This window comes from Dendrobates tinctorius, unplaced genomic scaffold, assembly GCF_039654945.1.
Source record: "Dendrobates tinctorius isolate UK_male_01 unplaced genomic scaffold, ASM3965494v1 ptg000147l, whole genome shotgun sequence".
Classification (NCBI taxonomy): Eukaryota; Metazoa; Chordata; class Amphibia; order Anura; family Dendrobatidae; genus Dendrobates; species Dendrobates tinctorius.
In genome coordinates, this window is record NW_027361814.1 from 24689486 (window position 1) to 24708494 (window position 19009).

At 51.5% G+C, this 19009-nt stretch overlaps 1 protein-coding gene across 1 annotated transcript in view; it reads left to right on the plus strand.

Annotated features, from left to right (window-relative positions):
• The first annotated feature begins 1693 nt into the window (after positions 1-1693).
• The window catches only part of LOC141049784 (TATA-binding protein-associated factor 172-like), a 66966-nt gene continuing 49650 nt past the window's right edge, over positions 1694-19009 (plus strand). Inside the window, exon 1 of the mRNA XM_073546548.1 lies at positions 1694-1819. Coding sequence (XP_073402649.1) covers positions 1773-1819 — 47 coding nt within the window. The 5' untranslated portion in view covers positions 1694-1772. The remainder of the gene's footprint in view (positions 1820-19009) is intronic.

Consider the following 19009-nt stretch of genomic DNA (forward strand, 5'->3'; position numbering starts at 1 on the left):
AGTTTCTGAAATTCTCAGACCAGCCCTTCTGGCACCAACAATCATGCCACGTTCAAAGGCACTCAAATCACCTTTCTTCCCCATACTGATGCTCGGTTTGAACTGCAGGAGATTGTCTTGACCATGTCTACATGCCTAAATGCACTGAGTTGCCGCCATGTGATTGGCTGATTAGAAATTAAGTCTTAACACACAGTTGGACAGGTGTACCTAATAAAGTGGCCAGTGAGTGTATATACACTCACTGGCCACTTTATTAGGTACACCATGCTAGTAAGGGGTTGGACCCCCTTTTGCCTTCAGAACTGCCTCAATTCTTCGTGGCAGAGATTCAACAAGGTGCTGGAAGCATTCCTCAGAGATTTTGGACCATATTGACATGATGGCATCACACAGTTGGCGCAGATTTGTCGGCTGCACATCCCTGATGCGAATCTCCCGTTCCACCACATCCCAAAGATGCTCTATTGGATTGAGATCTGGTGGCTGAGGAGGCCATTTGAGTACAGTAAACTCATTGTCATGTTCAAGAAACCAATCTGAGATGATTCGAGCTTTATGACATGGCGCATTATCCTGCTGAAAGTAGCCATCAGATGTTGGGTACATTGTGGTCATAAAGGGATGGACATGGTCAGCAACAATACTCAGGTAGGCTGTGGCGTTGCAACGATGCTCAATTGGTACCAAGGGGCCCAAAGAGTGCCCAGAAAAAATTCCCCACACCATGACACCACCACCACCAGCCTGAACCGTTGATACAAGGCAGGATGGATCCATGCTTTCATGTTGTTTACGCCAAATTCTGACCCTACCATCCGAATGTCGCAGCAGAAATCGAGACTCATCAGACCAGGCAACGTTTTTCCAATCTTCTACTGTCCAATTTCGATGAGCTTGTGCAAATTGTAGCCTCAGTTTCCTGTTCTTAGCTGAGAGGAGTGGTACCCAGTGTGGTCTTCTGCTGCTGTAGCCCATCTGCCTCAAAGTTCGACGCACTGTGCGTTCAGAGATGCTCTTCTGCCTACCTTGGTTGTAACGGGTGGCAATTTGAGTCACTGTTGCCTTTCTATCAGCTCGAACCAGTCTGCCCATTCTCCTCTGACCTCTGGCATCAACATGGCATTTCCGGCCACAGAACTGCCGCTCACTGGATTTTTTTTCTTTTTCGGACCATTCTCTGTAAACCCTAGAGATGGTTGTGCGTGAAAATCCCAGTAGATCAGCAGTTTCTGAAATTCTCAGACCAGCCCTTCTGGCACCAACAATCATGCCACGTTCAAAGGCACTCAAATCACCTTTCTTCCCCATACTGATGCTCGGTTTGAACTGCAGGAGATTGTCTTGACCATGTCTACATGCCTAAATGCACTGAGTTGCCGCCATGTGATTGGCTGATTAGAAATTAAGTCTTAACACACAGTTGGACAGGTGTACCTAATAAAGTGGCCAGTGAGTGTATATATATATGCATTCTATGTGTCTATATCTATTCTTTGGTTTGTGTTATAAACCCTGTCATAGGGCTCCATTATATGTCCATTTTGCAAGCCTGTGAGAAAATCTCACCATACGGATGGCATACGGATGCTGACATGCGCAAAATACGCGACCACACCTTGATTACGGATGACATACGGAGCACTGTTTAGGGGTCTGTCATCCGTATTACGCATGTAAAATACTGACCGTATTTTGCGCAGGTTAGTGTGACTCCAGCCTAACAGAAGTTAACTGGTCATGCAGATTTACCTGCGTGCAGCTGAACCTGAATGCAGGACATGAAGGGTTTCTATAACCTGCCCCTGATTAATGCCAGGTGAGGCCGAGCTGCAGCCAAACAATGTTTATCTGTTTATTTATTTTTTTGTGTTTATTTAGTATGATTTGATTGTTTTCTTGATTTGTATAAAGGTTTAAAGGTTGTCAGCTCCTTTGTACTTTAGAAGGAGACAGCACTGGTTTATTATTATCTATTTAGTATTATTAATTATTATTAATAATATTTAAAATGCACATTTTGTATCATTTTGAATCTAAGTGTATATGCCTTTAAGACTGGGATTCCGGGTAATGGAATCTTCTGCAATTAAGGGCATATGGGAAACAGTTGTTGGATTTGCTCAGTTCACTGTGTGAGGTGAACACTGAGAGCGGCTGGAGTGGAAGGTAGTCGTAGTTTTACCCCATTTCCAAATTTCTTGGATTGTATGATTTTTATGGTATATTTCGCTCAGCAGAAGGATGAGCTTTGATTGAAAAATCCCGAGCGCTGATAGTATGTGATGGTAAGGGTAAGATCACACTACGTGTTTTTCAGTGTTTTTTTTTCTGCAGAAAAGAAAGTGCAGAATAAAGCAGGTTTTTCTTGTGTTTTTTTATGCATTTAATTTGCGGCGGTTTTGGCATGCTAGATTTGTCTTTTGTGCACGCTGATAAAGTTTAGTATTGGGGGAAAAAAAAGTCCTATTCCGTAGAATGAGGTTTTGGCACAAAAATTCTGCAAAAAAATGATACCCGCTTTTTTTTCACCACTTATTCGAGTCAATGGGTGAGAAAATGCTGAAAGAAGTGACATGCAAAGCCCAAAATACTGATGACAAAAAACCCAATGTGTGCACATGAGATTTCTGAAATGTCATAGACATTGCTGGTTCTGTGAAAAGCAGCTGAAAATTAGCAGAAAAAAAACCCCCAGTGCGACCTTGGCCTTAGGGCGCCCACACCCCTACATCTACATTCTAAGTAAAGAGGTGTCATAATAAAAGTTTCGACTTTGTTTCTTTTTAAGGCTAGTTTCACACTAGCGTTTATTCGACGCAGCGCACGGCGCCACTAAGCCCCGCCCCCTGCCGGCTCCCTGCCCGCCCCATCCGGTCATCGCCGCCTACTATCGCACATGGACGCTTGCAATCTGCGCACCCTATCTTTAGCATAAGGTGCGCAGATCGTGCGCTGGCTGTGCGCTAGTAGGATTTTGGCGTGCGCTGCGCACTTTTGAAGGTGCGCCCGTTCGTCCGAACACAGCATGTTGCATTTCTGCGCGCACGGCGCACCTTCAAAAGTGCGCAGCGCACGCCAAAATCCTACTAGCGCACGGCCAGATAGGGATAGGGTGCGCAGATCTCAAGCGTCCATGTGCGATAGTAGGCGGCGATGACCGGATGGGGCGGGCAGGGAGCCGGCAGGGGGCGGGGCTCAGCGGTGCCGTGCGCTGCGTCGAATAAACGCTAGTGTGAAACTAGCCTAACATATTTTAATAGTCCAATCTTTTATTTTATTTTTCACATATTCTAAAAGCCCTTTTAGGAGGACCTTGATTGCTTGTCCAATACTGTAAAATTAATGATCATCTGCATAGGTGTAGAAAATGGCAGGTACGGGGACTTCCTGACCGATGATTGGCTGCAGCGAACCTATGTTTGCATGGCTACGGGCAGCACTGTGGCTCAGTGGATAGTACTGCAGCCTTGCAGCGCTGGAGTCCTGGGTTCAATTCCCACCAAGGACAACATCTGCAAGGAGTTTGTATGTTCAGCCCGTGTTTGCGTGGGTTTCCTCCCACACTCCAAAGACATACTGATACGGAATCTAGATTGTGAGCCCCGATGGGGGCAGCAATGATAATGTGTACAAACTGTAAAGCGCTTTGGAATATGTTGGCGCTAAATAAAAAAATAAATATTATTATGGCCATAACAGGATCTACAGAGAAGTGCTCTGTACATCCGGCACCTGTTCTACAGATATGTGACCGCTGCAGCCAATCCACAATCAGTGGATGCGTTGGTGACTCATTGCACAACACTGCAGCCATCAATGGCTGAAATGCTCACCTGCCCATCCGCCAGAAGAGGGAACACCGAGACCGTTGTGTTACTCCAGGGAGCACTGGAAGAGAAATGTCAAGGAATTCGGAAGGGAAGTATACTGGGCCTCACTTATGAAATCTGTCTTAAAGCAAAATCTGGGTGGACTAAAAGATAACTGTAATAAGAAAAATTAATATAAAAATGTGAAATCCAATTTCACCCCCACCACCACCTGGTCCGATCTACCGATCTATTAAAATATTAAATTAACCCATCCAGTAAAGAGAAAAAAAATCAAAACACCGGAACTTCTGATTGTTGTTGCACCTGCCTAAAAAAGTGATCAAGACGACTTTTTTTTTTTTTTAAAGTTGAGTCTTAGAATTTCTTTTCTTCTTACAAAGGTCTGAATGCTTTTAAAGCACTAATATGAATGTTTCTTACTTGTATATAGCACCATCATATTCCACAGCGCTTTACAGATATTGTCATCTCTGTCCCCATTGGGGTTCACAATCTAAGTTCCCTATCAGTGTGTCTGTGGAGTCTGGGAGGAAACCAACAAAACACAGGGAGAACATACAGGCTGTGTGCACACGATGCAGATTTGCAGCGGATCCGCAGCGGATTTTACCGCGCAGAAACGTTGCATATCCGCATTGTGATGTACAGTAGTCTTAAAATCAATGGAAAAAAAAAAAACGCTGTGCAGACGCTGCAGATTTTTCCGCGCGGTTTTCCTGCGGTACAAAATCCGCAGCATGTTACTTCTTTTGTGCGGTTTTCCACCTCCCCTGTCACCAAATCCGCAGGGGGAAAACCGCAGTGGAAAAACGCAAGAAAACCGCAGGAAAAATGGAAGAAATCCGCAGGAAAAATGCAGGTCGTTTGACCTGCGGATTTCTTCCATTCTGCGCGGAAAAATCCACAGGGCTAAAAAGTCCGTCTGCACTCAGCCACAAACTCCCTGCAGATGTTTTCCTTGGTGGGATTTAATCCCAGGATCCCAGCACTAGAAAGCAACAATGCTATCCACTGAGCCACAGTGCTGACAACTCAGCTGCCCCACTGTATATATAGGGTAGAGAAAAAAAATGTATGGGACTCGGAAGTGAAGGATAAGGACAAAAGTGAAAAATGACATTGGTGGGAAGGGGTTAAAGAAGAATTTTAATGTGGTTTTAGGTAGGTGTCTGAAAGAGGCTTCACCGCGTCCTGTATTCGAGAATTGTTATGTATGGAAATTGCTAGTGTGTGTGTGTGTGTGTGTGTGTATGTGTGTGTATGTATATATATATATATATATATATATATATATATATATATATATATACACTCCAAAACATACTGATGGGGGATTTAGATTGTGAGCCCCAATGGGGACAGTGATGATGTCTGTAAAGCGCTGTGGAATATAATAATGATGTATAAGCAATGCATAATAATAAATGGATGTGTGTGTATCTATAATAATAAATGCCCTAAGCAGCTTCCAGTTGTAACAACTTCCGTCCAGTTGTAACCAGTGACGTCACCGCACACCTCTTTCCATGTTAACCCTCAACACACCACTCCTCCTCAACACACTCCTCTCACCTTTCACCATCTCCACTCACGTCCACTCACTCTTTCACTCCACATGCGACCCTTTCTCTCACTCCGTCTCTCATACTCACGCCGTCGTCGCCGCTGATCCACGATCCCCGACATCTTCTTCCGCCGGCGCCATCCTGGATCCAGACGTCCTCCACGCCGGCGACATGTTCTTGCGGCGACTCCATTTTGGATTGGCGAAATCCCGCGATACCCAAGATGGCGTCGCCGCAAGAACATGTCGCCGGCATGGAGGACGTCGGGATCCAAAATGGTGTCGGCGAAATCTCGCGAGATTTCGCCGACACCATTTTGGATCCCGACGGCATCCACGCCGGCGACATGTTCCTGCGGCGACGCTATTTTTGATTGGCGAAATCCCGCGATACTCAAGATGGCGTCGCCGCAAGAACATGTCGCCGGCGAGGACGACGTCGGGATCCAAAATGGCGTCGGTGAAAACTCGCGAGATTATCAAGACACCCTCAATAAAGGAGTGGCTCTGCAGGTGGGGACCACAGACCACATCTCAGTACCAATGCTTTCTGGCTGATGTTTTGGTCACTTTTGAATGTTGGTTGTGCTTTCACACTTGTGGTAGCATGAGACGGACTCTACAACCCACATAAGTGGCTCAGGTAGTGCAGCTCATCCAGGATGGCACATCAGTGCGAGCTGTGGCAAGAAGGTTTGCTGTGTCTGCCAGCGTAGTGTCCAGAGGCTGGAGGCGCTACCAGGAGAAAGGCCAGCACACAAGGAGATGTGGAGGGGGCCGTAGGAGGGCAACGACCCAGCAGCAGGACAGCTACACTGTTAGCGTGGCTGGTCTGGAGCCGAATCTCCAGGAGTGGACCCTCTGGACCATGGCACCGAGCGGCCCTGGGCGAGCTGCTAGGTGGAATCGACCCCTATACAGGGACCGTTAGGAGCAGGCCCAGGGGTTCAAGTACCACGGTAGCCGGTACCGAGAGGGGCAGCTCAGGATGGACTGGAATAGGAGTGTGGGAACACAGGAGACAGGATTGGAACAGGAACACCAGAGGTAGGACGGAAGGACTGGAGCAGGAGCTAACAGGAACACCGGAGGCAGGACTGGAGTAGGACGGAAGGACTGGAGCAGGATGGAACAGGAACACCGGAGGAAGGACTGGAGCAGGAGGGAACAGGAACACCGGAGGCAGGACTGGAGTAGGACAGAAGGACTGGAGCAGGATGGAACAGGAACACTGGAGGCAGGGCTGGAGTAGGACGGAAGGACTGGAGCAGGATGGAATAGGAACACCGGAGGCAGGGCTGGAGTAGGACGGAAGGACTGGAGCAGGATGGAACAGGAACACCGGAAGCAGGGCTGGAGTAGGACGGAAGGACTGGAGCAGGATGGAACAGGAACACCGGAAGCAGGGCTGGAGTAGGACGGAAGGACTGGAGCAGGATGGAACAGGAACACCGGAGGCAGGGCTGGAGTAGGATGGAAGGACTGGAGCAGAATGGAACAGGAACACCGGAGGCAGGGCTGGAGTAGGACGGAAGAACTGGAGCAGGATGGAACAGGAACACCGGAGGCAGGGCTGGAGTAGGACGGGAGGATTGGCGCAGGACTGTGAAGTACAGCAGGGGACACGGATAGCAGGACTGCGAGGCTGCTGCAGGGAGCACATGAGAACGGGACTGTGAGACTGCAGAGAGCACACGAAGGAGCGAGGCCCAGTGTGCTAGGAAACACAACGATCAGGCGCCTCCCTCACGGGGAAACAGCCTGATATGCCCCTGTCTGGTCTGCCATTGGTCAGGGGGTGCTTCTGGGTCAGGGTATAACCGGAGCACAAGAAGCAGAAGGGGGCCGCGGCCTATGGCGCATGCGCATTACATGCAAAGACGCTGTCGGCCGCGCGCCTGTCAGAGGTGACTGCCATGGCTGTCGGACGGCGAGGGGCTGCGGTGTGGGAGCGATGGCCGGGTGAGTATGTAGAGACGGCGTGGGAGCGATGGCCGGGTGAGTATGCAGAGACTGCGTGGGAGCGGTGACCGGGTGAGTATGTCGGAACGGCGTGACAGTACCCCCTCCCCTAAGCCGCCCTCCCTGGAGATTCGCTGAATACCGGAATCAGGCAAGGAATGGAAGCGATTCAGCACCACAGGTTTCAGGAGAGAGACGTGGAAGGTGTTCGGGACCCGGAGCGAAGCAGGCAACCTCAATTTGTAGGTGACTTCGTTGATACATCCAAGAATTTCAAACGGACCAATGTAGCGTGGCCCCAACTTGTAGGAGGGAAGTTTCAACTGGATGAATTTGGACGAGAGCCAGACCTTGTCCCCGACACGATAGGGTGGAGGATCCAATCTCTTCTTGTCGGCATAATTCTTCATCCGATCAGCGGACTTCTTGAGTGACGTGTTGGTCTTGGCCCAAATCTTGGAAAATTCGGAGGACAAAGCATTGGCCGCTGGTACCTCGGAGGCAGGGGTTATCGGAAGGGGAACACCAGGATGTCTGCCGAGCAAAATGAAAAACGGAGACTTGGCCGAGGACTCGCCAGTATGGTTGTTGTAAGCGAACTCTGCCCAGGGAAGTAAGTCAACCCAATCATTCTGGTGGGCGTTGGAGGAATGACGTAGGTACCCAGTCAACGTCTGGTTGGTACGCTCCACCTGCCCGTTGGACTTTGGATGGTAGGCCGAGGAGAAGTCAAGGGAAACATTCATGAGCTTACAAAGTGATCGCCAGAACTTGGAGGTGAACTGAACCCCTCGGTCCGACACAATGCGTTGAGGTAGTCCATGGAGTCTGAAGATTTGGTGGATGAAGACTTTGGCCAGCTCCGGAGCCGAGGGGAGACCGGGCAGAGGGACGAAGAGGGCCATCTTGGAAAAACGATCCACCACCAAGATGACTGTGCAGCCAGAAGAACAGGGTAGGTCGGTGATGAAATCCATGGCGATGTTTTCCTAAGGGACCGCAGGGACGGGCAACGGCAGCAACGGAGGTCTTCGTGGCGCTTTGTTTTTTGCACAGGATGGACAAGAAGCCACAAAATCGAGTACATCTTGGCGAAGCGTGGGCCACCAGTAGTGATGCGCGATAAGATCCAGGGTAGTCTTAGTCCCGGCATGGCTGGCCAGTTTGGAGGAGTGCCCCCATAGGAGGACTTTTCGCTTGAGGTTCTCAGGCACAAGCGTTTTGCCAGGAGGAGGAGTAAGCCAGTTCACTGGAGCCACTGTGATGATCCTAGTGGGGTCAATGATATGTGAGGGTTCCTCCGTGGTTTCGTGTGGCTGGAAGACCCTGGACACAGCGTCGACTTCGGTATTTTTGTTGCCGGGACGGAAACGGAGCTCGAAGTCAAATCGGGCGAAAAACAAGGACCATCTGGCCTGACGAGGGTTGAGTCTCTGGGCAGACTGGAGATAGGCCAGAATCTTGTGATCCGAGAAGATGACAAAGGGATGGACAACTCCCTCCAGGAGGTGACGCCACTCCTCCAAGGCCAACTTGATGGCCAGAAGTTCCCGGTCGCCGATTGAGTAGTTACAATCAGATGGAGAAAAGGCCTTCGAGAAGAAGCCACAAGGGTGCAGACGACCGGAGGTGGATCTCTGGGACAATACTTCCCCAGCACCTGTCGAGGAAGCGTCCACCTCGAGTACAAAAGGTCGGTTACTCTCCGGGCGATGCAGGACTGGAGCCGTGGAAAAAGCCCGTTTTAGGGTCAGAAAGGCTTCTTCGGCCTCCGGAGGCCAATCCTTGGGAGTAGTCCCTTTACGGGTGAGAGCAGAAATAAGTCTTGTGATTGCGGAAAAGTGAGAGATGAATTGCCGGTAATTGGCGAATCCGAGAAATCGTTGTATCGCCCTTACTCCGACGGGGCGAGGCCATTTGAGAATGGCAGACAGCTTCTCAGGGTCCATCCTCAGTCCAGCGTCGGAGATAATGTATCCCAGAATCGGCAGAGAGGTCTGTTCGAAGAGACATTTCTCTATCTTCGCATACAGGCGGTTCTCCCGGAGACGCTGCAACACCAAGCGGACACTCTTTCTATGGAACGAGAGATCCGGCGAGAAGACGAGGATGTCGTCCAAGTACACGACCACACAGGAGTACAAGAGGTCCCGGAAGATCTCGTTGACAAACTCTTGAAACACTGTAGGAGCATTGCAGAGACCAAAGGGCATGACCAGGTACTCATAATGGCCGTCTCGAGTGTTGAAAGCCGTCTTCCACTCGTCTCCAGCGCGGATACGGACCAGATTATAGGCTCCTCTGATTTCCAGCTTGGAGAAGACCCGAGCCCCTCTGAGACGGTCAAACAACTCCGGAATGTGTGGAAGAGGGTACCTGTTCTTGATGGTAATCTCATTCAAGCCCCTATAGTCAATGCACGGCCGTAGAGTTCCGTCCTTCTTTTTGACGAAGAAAAACCCGGCTCCCGCGGGCGACGAGGATTTCTGTATAAATCCTTTGGCGAGGTTCTCTCGGACGTATTCGGATATGGCTGTGGTCTCAGCGGCAGACAGGGGGTAGATTCTGCCCCTTGGGGGGGGTTGAACCGGGAACAAGTTCAATTGCGCAGTCAAAAGGCCGGTGTGGAGGAAGGACCTCCGCTTCCTTCTTATTAAAGACATCGGCGTAGGAACTGTAGGCTGGAGGGAGACCCGGAAGGTCTGGGGGTGGCCGAGGAGCGGCCGCCAGGCGGACAGGAGTCAGACAGGGAGCTTGGCACGGGTGCCCCCAGCGGAGTATCTCCCCAGAAGACCAGTCGAGAACAGGCTGATGAGTCCTTAACCATGGGAGACCGAGTAGAATGGCGTGGGAGAGCTTAGACAAAACGTAAAAGGCTATCTTCTCTCGATGTAAGGCACCGACTTGCAACTCCACTTCTTCAGTGACCAAGGTGACGGTCACCTGTAGCGATTTGCCACCCACCGTGGCAATCTGGAGAGGGTTAGATAGAGCAACCATGGGAATTTGGTATTTGTCCACGTCTTCACGCCGAATGAAGTTACCTGCCGAGCCCGAATCCACGTAGGCCACCTCGGACCCACGTTTCTCCCCTGAAAGCAAAAGAACAGATCTAGTAAGGGGTTGAGAGGGATCATCATCACCTAGGGAGGCCTCTCTTACCTGACCTAGGCGGAGGAGTTTCCCTGTCTCTTAGGACAGGTGCGGATATAGTGTGATGAACCTATGCAATAAAGGCACAGACCTTGTGCCCGCCTCTCTTGCTGACGCAACTCGGCCAACTTGAGGCGGTCTATCTGCATGGACTCGACCGAGGAGGAAGAAGGGGACACGGCCGAACGAGGACTGGCAGAACGGGTGAGAAGGGGAGCTGGCCTGGTGGACCTCCTGTCTCTCGCTGACTCCCGAGCGTGCTCCTGGAAGCGTAGGTCAATGCGGGTAGCCCGCGAGATAAGGTCCTCTAAGGTGGGCGGGGTATCTCTACCTGCGAGTTCATCTTTTATTCTGCCTGAAAGACCGCACCAGAACGTCCCTACCAAAGCCGTGTTCTTCCAGCCGAGCTCGGAGGACATAGTGCAAAAGCGGATAGCATACTGTCCAACCGAGAGAGAACCCTGATGTAGGTTAAAGAGTGACTCCGTGAGAGCGGCTAACCGACCCGGCTCATCGAAGACCCTGCGAAAAGTATCCAAGAAAACCGGAAGACTTGAGACAACGGGATTGTCACGTTCCCAGTGGGGATTCAACCAGGACAGGGCCTCTCCCTCCAGATGGGACATAATAAAGGCTACTTTGGCCCGGTCAGAGGGATATTGCTGCGGCAACCATTCAAAGTGGAGGCTACACTGATTTAAGAACCCCCTGCAGAGCTTGGGATCTCCAGTGAAGTGAGGTGGTTTGGCGAGGCGGGGCGTCGGGAGAGCTGTAGGAGCGGAGGGAGGAGTCGGAGTTGCGGCGGCAGACTGGAGGACCGACAAGCGGCTTTCAAAGGAGGCCATGTAAGACAAAATGTGGGCTTGAGTATCTTGTTGCTGGCCCAGCTCCTGTTGAAGACTGGCCAGTAGATTGGCAGTTCCAGGATCGGCCACCTGCAGGGCCGACAAACAGGTATGCATAGACTTCATGACAGACATAATGCGTCCCTGATTCTCCCGCAGGAAGAGTAACTCTTTCTGGGTAGCAGCAGTAGTACCGGCGAAGTCCATTGCCTGATCGTACTGTTAGCGTGGCTGGTCTGGAGCCGGAATCTCCAGGAGTGGACCCTCTGGACCGTGGCACCGAGGGGCCCCGGGCGAGCTGACAGGTGGAACCGACCCCTATACAGGGACCGTTAGGAGCAGGCCCAGGGGTTCGAGTACCACGGTAGCCGGTACCGAGAGGGGCGGCTCAGGATGGACTGGAGTAGGAGTGTGGGACTGAAGTGTAGATGACAGGACAGAGCTGGAACACAGGAGACTGGAGTGGAGTAAGACTGTAGACTGGAACGTGGAGGGATGGTTTTAGCAGGAACACAGGAGACAGGATTGGAACAGGAACACCGGAAGCAGGACTGGAGTAGGACGGAAGGACTGGAGCAGGAGGGAACAGGAACACCGGAGGCAGGGCTGGAGTAGGACGGAAGGACTGGAGCAGGAGGGAACAGGAACACCGGAGGCAGGGCTGGAGTAGGACTGGAACAGGAACACTGGAGACAGGACTGGAGTAGGACGGAAGGGCGAGCAGGATGGAACAGGAACACCGGAGGCAGGACTGGAGTAGGACGGAAGAACTGGAGCAGGATGGATCAGGAACACCGGAGGCAGGGCTGGAGTAGGACGGAAGGACTGGAGCAGGACTGCGAAGTACAGCAGGGGACACGGATAGCAGGACTGCGAGGCTGCTGCAGGGAGCACATGAGAACGGGACTGTGAGACTGCAGAGAGCACACGAAGAAGCGAGGCCCAGTGTGCTAGGAAACACAACGATCAGACGCGTCCCTCAGGGGGAAGCGGCCTGATATGCCCCTGTCTGGTCTGCCATTGGTCAGGGGGTGCTTCCGGGTCAGGGCATAGCCGGAGCACAAGAAGCAGAAGGGAGACGAGGCCGCGGCCTATGGGAGTTGTGCTCACAGCCCAACCCCGTGCAGGACGCTTGGCATTTGACACAGAACACCAGGATTGGCAAATTCGCCACTGGCGCCCTGTGCACTTCACAGATGAAAGCAAGTTCCCACTGAGCAATTGTGACAGATGTGACAGAGTCTGGAGACGCCGTGGAGAGCGATCTGCTGCCTGCAACATCCTTCAGCATGACCAGTTGGGCAGTGGGTCAGTAATGGTGTGGGGTGGCATTTCTTTAGAGGGCTGCTCAGCCCTCCATGTGCTCGCCAGAGGTAGCCTGACTGCCATTAGGTAATGAGATGAGATCCTCAGACCCCTTGTGAGACTATATGCTTGTGCGGTTGGCCCTGGGTTCCTCCTAATGCAGAACAATGCCAGACCTCATGTGGCTGGAGTGTGTCAGCAGTTCCTGCAAGATGAAGGCATTGAAGCTATGGACTGACCCACCCGTTCCCCAGACCTGAATCCGATTGAGCACATCTGGGACATCATATCTCGCTTCACCCACCAATGTCACGTTGCACCACAGACTGTCCAGGAGTTGGCGGATGCTTTAGTCCAGGTCTGGGATGAGATCCCTCATGACAACATCCGCCACCTCATCAGGAGCATGCCCAGGTGTCGTAGGATGATCATACAGGCACGTGGAGGTCACACACACTACTGAGCATCATTTCCTTGTCTTGAGGCATTTCCACTGACGTTGGATCAGCCTGAAAATTGATTTTCCACTTTGATTTTGAGTATCCTTCCAAATCCAGACCTCCATGGGATATTCATTTTGATTTACATTGATCACTTTTATGTTTTCTTGTTCTCAACACATGCCACTATGTAATGAATAAAGATTTGCAGCTGCGATATTTCATGCAGTGATATCTAAGATGTGGTGTTAAATGTTCCCTTTATTTTTTTGAGCAGTGTATGTATATATATATATCTGTATGAGGTATCTCTGTCTAGTATGAGAGGTGATTTTAGCGTTTATGGGCAGCAAAGTGGCTCAGTGGTTAGCACTGCAGCCTTGCAGTTCTGGGGTCCTGAGTTCAAATCTCCACCAAGGAAAATATCTGCAGGGAGTTTGTATGTTATCCCCGTGTTTGCGTGGGTTTCCTCCGGGTTCTCCGGTTTCCTCCCACACTCCAAAGACATATGTGGCGCCCCTGAGGCTCAGTCGCCACAGAAGTACTGCACCACCTCCTGAGGTGTGGTGCCCCACCATCCAGGTAAGTTGGAGGCTCCTAACCACTCTCCAACACCTGCATCCCACACAACACGGTAGTTCAGCAAAGCCACATTGCGGCTCCCTGCTTGGAGTGTAGCAGAGCACCTTTGGTGGCTCCCTGCTTTGAACACGAAGGAGTAAGGAGTCCCCGAAGCAGGCTACAGCTGTCTGCCGTACAAGTAGAGTTCTTGGGAACATCTGTCAGGAGGCACTCCTGTGTAACTCAGTACTAGGAGTACTTCACACTTAAAGGCGCTATAAGAGGAGACGTTCAGAAAAGCACATGTTGGCGGAGTGTTGGAAGGGAGCATTCCATCTTGCCTGGAGGTTGATTAAATCCCTGACCCGGAGGACACAGCACGGAGGCAGGCACCTGTATGTGTACTACAGACTGTGAGTAAAGCTTTGGAACTACAAGCCCTGGTGTCCTCCATTCATTCTTGCGCCAATGCACCCAGCACCGCTACATCTGGCTACCAGCTTCTACGCTGCTTGTGCCTCTCCTCTACCCCAACACTGCCCTGGGGCTACAGCTCCACCTGTGGGGAGCTTCACCATCTTGGCTGCAACACACCACCAGCCCCAGAGGATTTGCACGCAGCGTCAGCTCAACATCTCACGAAACACCACAGGTGGCGTCACGAACTATTCCATTAACTGCATTCCACCATTCAATCTCCCCTAATACTTGGGCGCCCAGGGACACGGACCGGGTCACCGCTGCTGTGACACATCCCGCTGACACCGGCCCGGTACCGAGTGCCCCAAGGCCCTGGGAGGGCAATCCCAATTTGGCGTAACGAACAGGATGACGAGACGCGATGCTATCGGGTTCTGTGTGCCTAAGACTTAAAATTTTTGAAGATGTGCCGAAGACCCAATTTAATAGACTGTAAAATGAACATTATAAATGGCCGCTGGTGCGGTGAAGAAGGGCGTGATAACATGGGAGGTCCTAAGAAAAGACCGCAAACTGTCCTGGGCCTCCCCTGCCTGAATTACTATGCAACGGCAACATGGCCCACCCCCCGAGGGGTTCGTATACTGGCTTGGTATGGAGGAGCTGGAAGAAGACGCCGCCCCAAGAAGGAGGAGCGGAAGCCAGTGGCGGAAAAAGAGCCGAGACAGGAAGAAGAATGCCAGAAAGCCATCTTGGAAGGAGAAGGGAGGAGGCCTGTGGAGTGCGAGGAGGTTATGCTGGACCTCCCCGGCGCCATGTCTGAAGGCTCCAACCCAGTGTCCGAGATGAACCGCCAGCAGCTGGAGGACGAAATAGCCCAGCTGACACGCCACCTGCAGCTGAGGCAGGAAGCACTATGGACTTTAAAGCTGCAGCGCGCCCAGGAGGGGCCTACACCTGCGGTACCTGCCGCTGCACCGGAACCTTTCCAGGCAGACGCTGTGGCGCCTGCGAACGCTGCCATACCACCGGCAGCATCCACTGTCCTCTCTCTGCCGGTACCACCGGAGGAGTTGTCTAAGGCCCTGGGAGCCGAAGCGGAGGAAGAGAAGCTCCCGATCGGACCTGATGCGGCCGCGCAGGTCCCTCCAGAGACCCTTGCAGACCCGGAGCCGCCATTAGCTCCACCACCGTCCTCGGCATCCCAGCGAACGGTGTCCACCGCCACTATGCCTGCACTGGAGCAGAGACCGCACCACCAGGAGGCCCCAGGTATGTCTGAAGCCCCTACACCTGGGAAGGCCCTGGGGTGTACCGCAGTCGCGGCGGCCGGCCAGGTCGTGTTAGATCTGGTCTGCGACCGGGATGCCTGTGGGTCGCCCTCACACCCAGGGCTGTGGGGTACTCGGTACCGGCCCGGTGTCAGGGTGAAAGTATCACGGCAGCAGAGACCCGGTCCGTGGCCCTGGGCGCCCAATATCAATGGCGGTGAAGTTAATAGTATAGTTTATATGGATAGTTCGTGACGCCACCCGTGGTGTTTGGCAAGTAAGATGTTGAGCCAACGCTGCATGCAGATCCACTGAGACTGATGGTGAGGTGCAGCAAAGATGGTGTAGCTCCCCACAGGTGGAGCTGTAGTCCCAGGGCAGTGTAGGTGCAATGGATGAGGAGAGGCGCAGAATGGTATAGATGCTGGTACCCAGATGTAACTGCGCTGAAGGTGTTAGCGGCGAATGAATGGAGGACACCAGGGCTTGCAGTTTCAAAGCTTTACTCACAGTTCGTGGTACCCACTGGTGCCGGCCTCCGTGCCGTGTCCTCCGGGACAGAGACTCAATCAACCTCCCGGGCAAGTCAGGTTTCTCCTCTCCAACACTCCGCCAACATGTGCCTTTCCTGAACGACTCCTCTATTGCGCCTTATAGTGTGAAGAGCTCCAGTACCGTGGTTACTCTGAAGTTCCTCCTGTCAGATGTTCCTAACAACTCTACTTGTATGACAGACAGCTGTAGCCTGATCAGGGACTTCCTGGATCCAGGCTCTCTATCCGTGTTGCTGTTGTGTCCCAAGTCTTAGATGGGAGTAGTGCATTTACAGCCAACTACTCCACCGGTGTCTGCTGCAGAACCATAAGTGTCTATACAACCTCGGGGACCGGGCCCCGGCCTTGTGCTGAGAACCTATAGGCAGGGTTCCTCTTCCAACCCACAACTCCTCTCTGTTCTCCTACTTCTTCGTTCCGCGCTGTTCCTTCTCTCTCTTATGGAAGCTTAGGTTGCAGTTCTACGTCTCTCTCCTTCTGTTCCTTTCCTAGGGAGCTCGTTCCACTAAGACCAGTCCTCAGCCTCTCCTGACTGACTGCCTTCCTCCGCCTTGAGCTCCCCTCAGGCTGACCTCTTGTCATCCTGCTCTCTGACTCAGACTCCCCGTCTGACTGACCTGACTCCAATTCTAAACCTTCCCACTCATTTATATGGATCTCAACTACACCCACCTCCCAGCACATCTCGTGTTACGAAGCAAGGAATCACCAGAGGTGCTCTGCTACCCTCTAAGCATGGAGCCACAATGTGATCAGTGCTGAACTATCCTGTGTGTGGGATGCAGGTGTTGGAGTGAGGAAAGGAGTTCCCAACTTACCTAGGCGGTGGGGCACTACACCTTAGGAGAAGGTGCAGTACCTCTTTGGCAACTGAGCTTCAGGGGTGCCACACCTGTCCCTGGGGGGAACCATCTGAACCCCTGACGGTGGTGCAGCGGTACACCACGAGCCGGGATCGGTCTCGGGAGGTCCGGGAAGAAGATGAGAACTGGGCTGGCTGTCAAGTGACCATCCGACAACTGGCAGCTGAACACCGAGAGAGAGAGCAGCGAAGGTTAGCTGTACTGGGCCCTGATTTGGACCGGAAGGAGCAGGTCCGTACCGGTCGCTATGGTCCCCGGGATGCAGCAGGTTGGAGACACATCCTAAATGTAAATCATGAGAGGGGGTTCGGCTTCATCCATGACCCTAGCCGAATCTCCGATCTGTTCTTTAATCGGCAAGATGTAGAACCCCACTTGAGAAAAGGGCACCCTGCCAGAAACTACATGATCTCCCGGATGCAACGTTTACCAGACATGAAGGATTGAGAGGCTGGTATGCAATGAACATCAGACGGGTCCCGGAGGATCTCATCAAGTCCTGCAGGCAGAAGCTGCCTACTGCCCCTTCATCCCCAGTGACCAATCTAACAGTGTTTGTGCCTACCCCCACGTGCCAAGTTGGATCAACACCAGTCCCGCAGCCAAACATACAGAAAACCACAAGTTTGACTCCGATGGAGGAGCACCTGCGGACTGCCAATGCATTTTTCTCCCCTAGAAGCAGTTCCAGTCCAGAAACCCCAGGAGGGGACAACAATTAGTCAAGATGCTTCTTTAAAATAACTCTTGTTGCCCAGGAGGGTATTTGCACCTTTGTGCCTATTGTTTCTTATTTTGACCATCATGGTTTAGTTTTGTTTTTCCTGTTGTTGCCCAGTTGTATTGGCAGCTTTCACACTTGAACTGCAGAGATCATGAATGCTGAATGGTCCAGAACTGTTATTGTATATAGTTTGCACCTCTTTAGGTGCTCTCTCTTGGTTTTACATAGAACTCTCTCTTCTTGAAGGAAGAATTACCTCAGCATAAGGACATTTCCAGACATGTTGGCCGGACCCGTGTCTATTATTTGCACTTATTGATAACGGTTAATATATTTTTGAAACAGAAAGCTAGAAAGTGATAATGCTTAATGACAGATTTTATATGATATAGTTGAGAAGGGACTATAGTGAATGTTTTACAAATGTCGAAATTTAGTAAACGGTATACTAAAGAAATTTTGAAGTACAAATGCCTTGAATGTGAATAAAGAATTGAAGTTACGGGTGATGAACCAGACACCAGCAGTTGTCATATAAGAAAGTAAGAGAATGTGTAAAGTAACAGAACAGAGATGTATTGCTAGAAAAAGGTGAATTGATATGGAGTTGCTTCCATAGCACTTTAAATTAGGTAGCATAATTTTGAATTTAGATAGCTAGTTAAAACTGTTTGCAACGTTCAAGAAACCGTGCCTCCCACATTGGGAAGTTTAGTATAAGAAATGTTTATTCAGCATTACAAAAATTTGTATGTTCCTGTGTAGTCAACTTTGTTTGCCTTGCAGCCCGCGGACGTGCTGCTTAATGGGGGGTATGTGGCGCCCCTGAGGCTCAGTCGCCACAGAGGTACTGCACCTCCTCCTGAGGTGTGGTGCCCCACCATCCAGGTAAGTTGGAGGCTCCTGATCACGCTCCAACACCTGCATCCCACACAACACGGTAGTTCAGCAAAGCCACATTGCGGCTTCCTGCTTGGAGTGTAGCAGAGCACCTTTGGTGGCTCCCTGCTTGGAACACGAAACGTGCTGGGAGGCGGGTGGAGTTAGAATACATAAAAGAGTGGGAAGGTTTAGGATTTCAGGTCAGTCAGTCGGAGAGTCACTCAGAGAGGAGTGAGGAAAGAAGATCCCTGAGAGAGGGATGGAGGAAGGAGGTGCTGCAGCAGACTTCAGTGACCTGGGTCTGCTGGCACGGAAAAGGAAAGAAGGAAAAAGACATTGAACAGAAACCTGATCTTCCATAAGAAGGAAAGACTAGTACGGAACGTAGGAGTAAAAGGGAACGGAAGACGTGGGTTAGAGGAAGAACCCTGCCTAGAAGTTCTAAGCGCAAGGCCGGGGCCCGGTCCCCGAGGTGGTATGGACACTAATGGTTCTACAGCAGACACCGGTGGAGTAGTGGGCTGTAAATGCACTACTCCCATCTAAGACTTGGGGGCACAACAGCAACATTGATAGTGAGCCGGGACTCAGGAGAAGGGAGTCCCCGAAGCAGGCTACAGCTGTCTGCC